The following is a 6,361-nucleotide window of genomic DNA, read 5'->3' as shown; positions in this document are numbered from 1 at the left end:
GCCGGGTCGTGTGTGTATTGTTGGGCCATAACGCCGAGTCGTGGGATGGCACGATTCATCTGGAGTTGTGGCGTAACTTTAGGATCTTGATTCTCATTGAATAAAGGATAGAGAAGGAAAAGCCAAGGAAGTTACGCGGCGCAAAATCATCTCCTTCCTTGTGTCGTTCTGCTGAGTGCGTCTCTCGCCACCACCGTGATCGCGTGAGTTTCCTGCCTGTGACCTAACAGTGACAACAAGGGGTGGAGGGAGGCCACCGATCGGAGCGTGGGGAGGAGGCCGTTGGAGTGCAGCGAGTCTGGCGGCGTACACATGGCGGCGTGCATCCTCCTCTTCACCATGTCACACACGTGTCGGTTCGCAGTCAGGGGTGCGTCGCGGTATGGGGGTGGAGGGAGGCCGCCGCCGGGCATGGGGCAAGGAGACGGCAGGCACGGGACGAGGAGATGGTGGGCATCCTCTACCTCCTCGACTCCCTCGATACATGTGGCGGCTAGGGTTTGGGGAAGGGGAGAGAGACATACAGGTGTTTAACGGGTTTTTTTTGGTTTTGTATGTTACAAGGGAGAGAAAAATCGATGGGTGAATAGGTGGGACGAGGGGAGGAGAGGTGGGACTTCCTTCGATCGATGGGTGGAAGCGAACGAACGAACGATGGTTCGTTCGATTTTTTTTGCATGGAGGGAACTACCTGGGAGGTGGGAGGGAGTATGAAAATAAACCGTCTCGGATGAAAGGGAGGTGGGAGGAAGTACCAAAAAAACCGGGTGAGGTGGGACGAAAATAAACCCCGAAACGCAACCTACCAATTGAGACATTAGAAGTAGAGATCCCGTCAAAATGGGGCCCCACACGTACGCGAGAAAGTCGTGGATCTGGGCATCCCTCACGCGCGGCCGCGAAAGCGAAAGCGCGAAATGTTTTTCGCGTCCCCTCGCTCTTTCATCTGCCACAAACCCAATCCGCGCGCTTCCCCCCTGTCCGTCCGCTTCTCTTTCTGTGGTGGCCGCCGCTGCTAAGGCTGGTCATAGTGGGAAGTAACTTAGACTAGTGTCATACATATGACACTAGTCTAAGTTACTATCTTCATAATGCAAAGTAACATAATAGTAGTATCATAAATGGTTTCATTTATTAACTTGTAGACTCATCTTGTCTCGAGAAGCGCTATGTTACAATAACATATTATGTTACCACCTCTCATTAATTACTTGCCACATAAGCAAATTTTTTTTGGAGTACGCTATGTTACTACCTAAGTTACTCTCACTATGACTAGCCTGATGGAATACGGAAGTGCGGCAACGGAAGTGACTACACGGCGCCACGACGGCCTGGCTTTCTGCTTCCTTATCTTCCTCCTTGTTGTGCCCTTTCCTCCCTTTCTTCTCTCTCCTGGAATAGAGGTCGTGGCGGCAGCACCAGATCTAGGCGAGTGCCGCGCGCGACCGTTTATGCCCAGCAGATGGAAGATATTCCCTCCGGTCGATGCGCCTGCGAGGAGCATATCCTTGGCGTGGGCCGCGCGTGCTGTAGTAGTCGATGCTGTTGGCCTGTGATATGCTTCGGCGAACTGACAAACTACGTTGTGTTGCAACTTGTCATAGTTTTAAATAGCCGGCTATAGTCTTGCTATAGCTCCGCTATAGTTGTTTGAGCATGTTACCGCTAAATGATTTCATGTACAATTTGCCGCTATAGCCCATTATAGCCCAACTATGGCTGTTTTTAAGAGTTGCCGCTATATGCCATAGCCTGCTATTTAAAACATTGCAACTTGTGCATGCCCTGCTTATGCTGGGTACTCATGATGCCGAGTTGTCTGTTTTATCTTTGACTTTTTGTGGTGAGTCTTAAGTGTAGAGAAACTAGTTCGGAATTGAAACGCTTGTAATCAGCTGCTAATGCTTAGTGTGTGTATCTGATGTCAAGATGGCAACGGGGCTCCGAAACCATGGTTAGAATCAGATTCGAAACTAACCATGGATTCTTAACAGTGAAGAGTCCTCTCATCCCCTTTTTGTCCTTTCAGCCAAACAAATTTGTGGCTCCTCACATCCACCCAAACAAAACACAAAAATGGCTATCCCGAGCCGGTTGGCTGGGGATACCCACAAGCACTCAAATATACCCCTGGAACCAAACGCACCCTTATACTACAGTTTAAACTGTATGAAAAAGAACTTCCATTTGCTGCCAATAGCATCTAGGAAAATTGAGCAATTATACATAATGGGACCACAGAAAACAAAAAACATAATGTTGACAGAAATCTCTTAATAAAATCGTTATGTGTACAAGATGAAAGTGGTCATTCCCCATAAAAAAAGTACAGAGAAAAGTGCCATTCTAATTACACCCAACTAACTAGTAAATTGTTCACGTTTAATACTGACTGGTGTGTTCTATATATGTTTGCCGTTACAGTAACCAGCCAATGTGATATTAGGTTATGACAAGTTTATTGAGCTCGTGCCCGCCGGGTGCGGGGTTTCAAAACGTAACCTTTTCTTTCTCAAACTGGTCCCTTGGTACCGATGCTTGCTTTGCCGTAAGATGTATTCTCCCTGTTCACAAATATGTTTCGAATATTAATATGAACTACATACGGACTGAAATAAGTAAACAAACATACCAAAACGTGTCTAATATACATTCGACTAAAATAAAGTTATCTTATACTAGTACTTGTGAATCGAGGGAGTACGTATAGCCATTTGTACTCCCTTCATTTTTATATACAAGGCCACAAACTCAAATTACAGGTACCAAGGTAATATTTAATATATGTTTTGCAATCCAACTTTCTTTCTCGTGTACTGTAATAATGTAATACACTGCATGCATGCAAGAAAACTGAATGTAGGAAATAGCCGAGTGTCATTATGACTACATGCATGCAAGTATTAAACAAGTTGTTAGTACGAGGAAACATAATTAATTTTTGTCTCGATTACTGTTGGTGGCCTTGTATAGATGCAAAATGTATATTTCATAATGGCCTTGTATAAGTAAATGAAGGGGGTATTTTCAATTGGTATGCTACATCTATTTATTTATTTTTGCGAATTAAATCCACATCTTCCCTACACTTCACATGTGTAGGTAGACTATATTGCATTAGTATTCCTTCCGGAGAATTCTGGACCAGCAAATCGTCATAGTTTCTGCAATTGGGTCACTCTGCTCCCAGGCCCACATGTCACGACGTGCACCCACCCCATGCTGCAGCGCGCAGGAACCCGGCCAGCCAGCGCCGCCACCCAACCCGATTGGATTGGATTCGTCGCGCGCTACGCTTCAGCTGCGGTGTCGCCGTCAATCCATCTCCGCCGGGCCGGTCCGACGTCCTTCCGCCACCGATGGACGCACAATGCGCACGACCGCGACCCCTTTGGACGCACGTGGAGACCAACCGACGAAACGATGCCTCAACAACGTACAACCGTCGACCGGCCACCGGCGGCCGGCCGGCCGGCCGGCTGGCAGCGAGTAACTGAGCAGCAGTGCGACCGGCGCGGCACATCAATGCGATCGAGCATCGCGCAGCAGTCCAGTCGAGTCAGCAGCCAACAAACGGTGTCCTTGTGAAAAACAGTGCCCTGCCTATCCATCCATCCATTCCATCGCCCCAACCATATTTGCGCCCTCCTTAACTCCGGCCCCGCCGCGCGCCGCCGTCCCGATCACCAACCCTGCTTTACCGAGCTTAGCCGACGTGACAGCCGATCCGTAGCACTGGCACACGCAACTCCGGTAAACTGAGCTATACCACGTTCACGCTCGAGTACGGGCTGAATTTAGCTGGCTCACGCAAAGATCATGTGCGAGTTCGTTTCACGTAGCTACGCTCGCTGTCTGCCTGTCCGGTACGTACATGCACAGAACTGGCCGGCCGGTAGCGTCGATCTTGCCAGCCATGGTTGATGGTGGCTCCCGGTCTCGGTCGGCAATGCGACGTTGTCACGGACCCATGGGCCATGGCGTACACGGCGACGTGTAAGGCCCGCGACATCAGATACGAGCTACTACTACTAGAGTGGTAGTACACGTTTGGTTGAGCCATCATTCATCACCGGCCACAGCCACCACCCCCGGCTTAGCTTAATTAGCTACGTACACTCTGTGCTTCTTCACTTCTTCTTCCACCCTCTGTCTGTCTCGCCATACCGCCGTCCTCCTCCTACCTCACCATGAGCAGCTTCGCGTACGAGAAGCTCAAGAAGCTCCCGCCCCCACCCCCTCCCGCCAGCGACCAGGAGGACGCGCACTACGCCGTGGCCGCCGCTCAGGACCACTACTACCGCCACGCAGCCGCCGCGATCGTCGCCAGCAGGAGGACATGGCGGAGCCGCCGGTCGTCCTCGGGCACCGGGCCGCGCCGGCGCGGAAGGCCGCTGAGGATCTCGAGCCTGGCGCGGGCGCTGCGTCGGAGGGCGGCAGCCGTGGGTGGCAGGGTGCGGGCGTCAGTGGCCCGGGTGGTGACTAGGCTCAAGGAGGGCGGGCCCTGCGTGGCCGCCCTCTTCGCCGGCAACTACATGTTCCTGCAGGTCACGCCGTCGATGGCCGTGCCCGCCGCGGCCGGGGTCGGCAGGGGGGCCTTCCTGCCATACTACCTCGCCGTCAAGGGCAAGGCCGCCGGCGCCGGCGCCGTGCACGGCTTGATCCGCGCCTAGTTCTACTTGTACAGAGCGAGTTGTTTGCTTTTGTTCTGTCTTGTGCATGATTTAATTATAAGCAAGTGGGTTTGCTTTGTGTAACTGGGAGATGTGGATCAAACCTGCTGTCCAAAATAATCTGTAAAGGGAAACTAAATTACATTTCACTAGTGCTTTCTACAATAAATAATGTGTAAAGGGAATCTAAATTACTTTTCACTAGTGCTTAGTATAAGTTTGTACGTTGCTTGATTACCCTGTGTTAATTACAGTTAGTTTTTGAATGAATGGTTGATGCTGATGGCTGAGTAACTACTAGCAGTTGAGCTATGTATGCATGCGGGCATTTCGTACTTGGTAGGTCACATGGGCTTGCTTTTCGCAGTATTACTTGAGTACATATAATTGACTGCATTTGGTACTTGGTAGGTCACTCAGAAGCTCTTAGGTGGTCCATTAGATTATTATATTTATGAATGGTACTTACGTACGTAGCTGTACCTGCTTACTGTCCTTGAATTTTTCGACAAAGAGTGGATTTTATTAACTCAAAATGTAGCATCAAGAGGATACAAACATAATGAGCACACACCCGGCCTCTGCATAGTGAAGATGCACACAGCCAACACAAATTCACGCACACAAAAACACGCCAGCAATAGCAAAGTCATATAGGACCAAAGCTATGCATAGGCGATGAAAAAAGAAAAAAAGCCCCAAAGCAATCATATCCACGATGGGCAAACTAGAAAAATGACCGTATCTGCACCATTCATCTCATGACACCACACGGACGACGAGGTTCTTCAATAGTAATGCCTTCAGAAAGGGAGCGACACTTGAGCGTCGCCATCACCGGATCCAACCACCAAGGCTAGAATCTAGGTTTTCACCCTGAAGAATCGGTCTGAGCATTCCGAACAATGCCTTCAACAAGGTAACAACATAAAAATGTCGCCATTGCCAGGTATACCCAACTCGGGGCAGACCTAGGCTTTCACCCCGACACTCAGAGACCGGATGCTCAAGTAGCACCACCCTCGAAGTCACTGACGTGTTGTCGCCACCACTTTTCCGCGATACCAGCAGCTACATGCGATGTGACCGTCACCGCCACCGCCACACAACCATCCCTCTGCATCAAGACATCGTTCATAGTTTGCATATCCCCGTCGAAATCGACCACCGGATTTTGAGAGATAAAACTCTCACAAAATCAATTGATGATGATAATCCGCAGCGAGGCCACTGCCGCAGGCTGAAGTGATCACCACACATAGCCTGTCATCGAAGGGACCCCGGGTTTACCCTGCCGCAATCTAGACGAGGGAACCGGAGGCGGCCAGCAGGGGTTGTCTTACGAAGATGAGCTCGGACAAAGGCAGGCCAGCATGGACTAACGCCTAGATCAACAGATCAGTGGGGCTGCCGTTGATGTCACCGGATCGACACCTGGTCTGAATCAGGGCGCTCAAACCATGTGCACCATCGCTGGAGCCTGCACCTGCGCTTGCTGTGACGACCATCATGCACCGGTGGACGGCGAAGAACGGCTTCCTCCGGAACAGCACAGGACGGAAACCGCACCAGGCGCCACCACTGCCACCCAAGGTAGCCATCACGATATCGTCATGGATGGAGGCCGAGCCTCACCCGCGGAACGCCCCACCGCCACCGTCCTTGGCCCCAGCACCAGCTTCGCC

At 50.7% G+C, this 6,361-nt stretch overlaps 1 protein-coding gene across 1 annotated transcript; it reads left to right on the top strand.

The window, feature by feature from the left end:
- The first annotated feature begins 3,942 nt into the window (after window positions 1–3,942).
- On the top strand, window positions 3,943–4,973 carry LOC123059295 (uncharacterized). Its single transcript, XM_044481896.1, has one exon. It carries the CDS (start codon window positions 4,194–4,196, stop codon window positions 4,674–4,676), a length of 483 nt encoding a protein of 160 aa, XP_044337831.1. The 5' UTR covers window positions 3,943–4,193; the 3' UTR covers window positions 4,677–4,973.
- Window positions 4,974–6,361: the final 1,388 nt, after the last annotated feature.

This window comes from Triticum aestivum, chromosome 3A (assembly GCF_018294505.1).
Source record: "Triticum aestivum cultivar Chinese Spring chromosome 3A, IWGSC CS RefSeq v2.1, whole genome shotgun sequence".
Classification (NCBI taxonomy): domain Eukaryota; kingdom Viridiplantae; phylum Streptophyta; class Magnoliopsida; order Poales; family Poaceae; genus Triticum; species Triticum aestivum.
The sequence above is the reverse complement of the archived record's forward strand: the minus strand, read 5'-3'. Positions and strand labels throughout refer to the sequence as shown.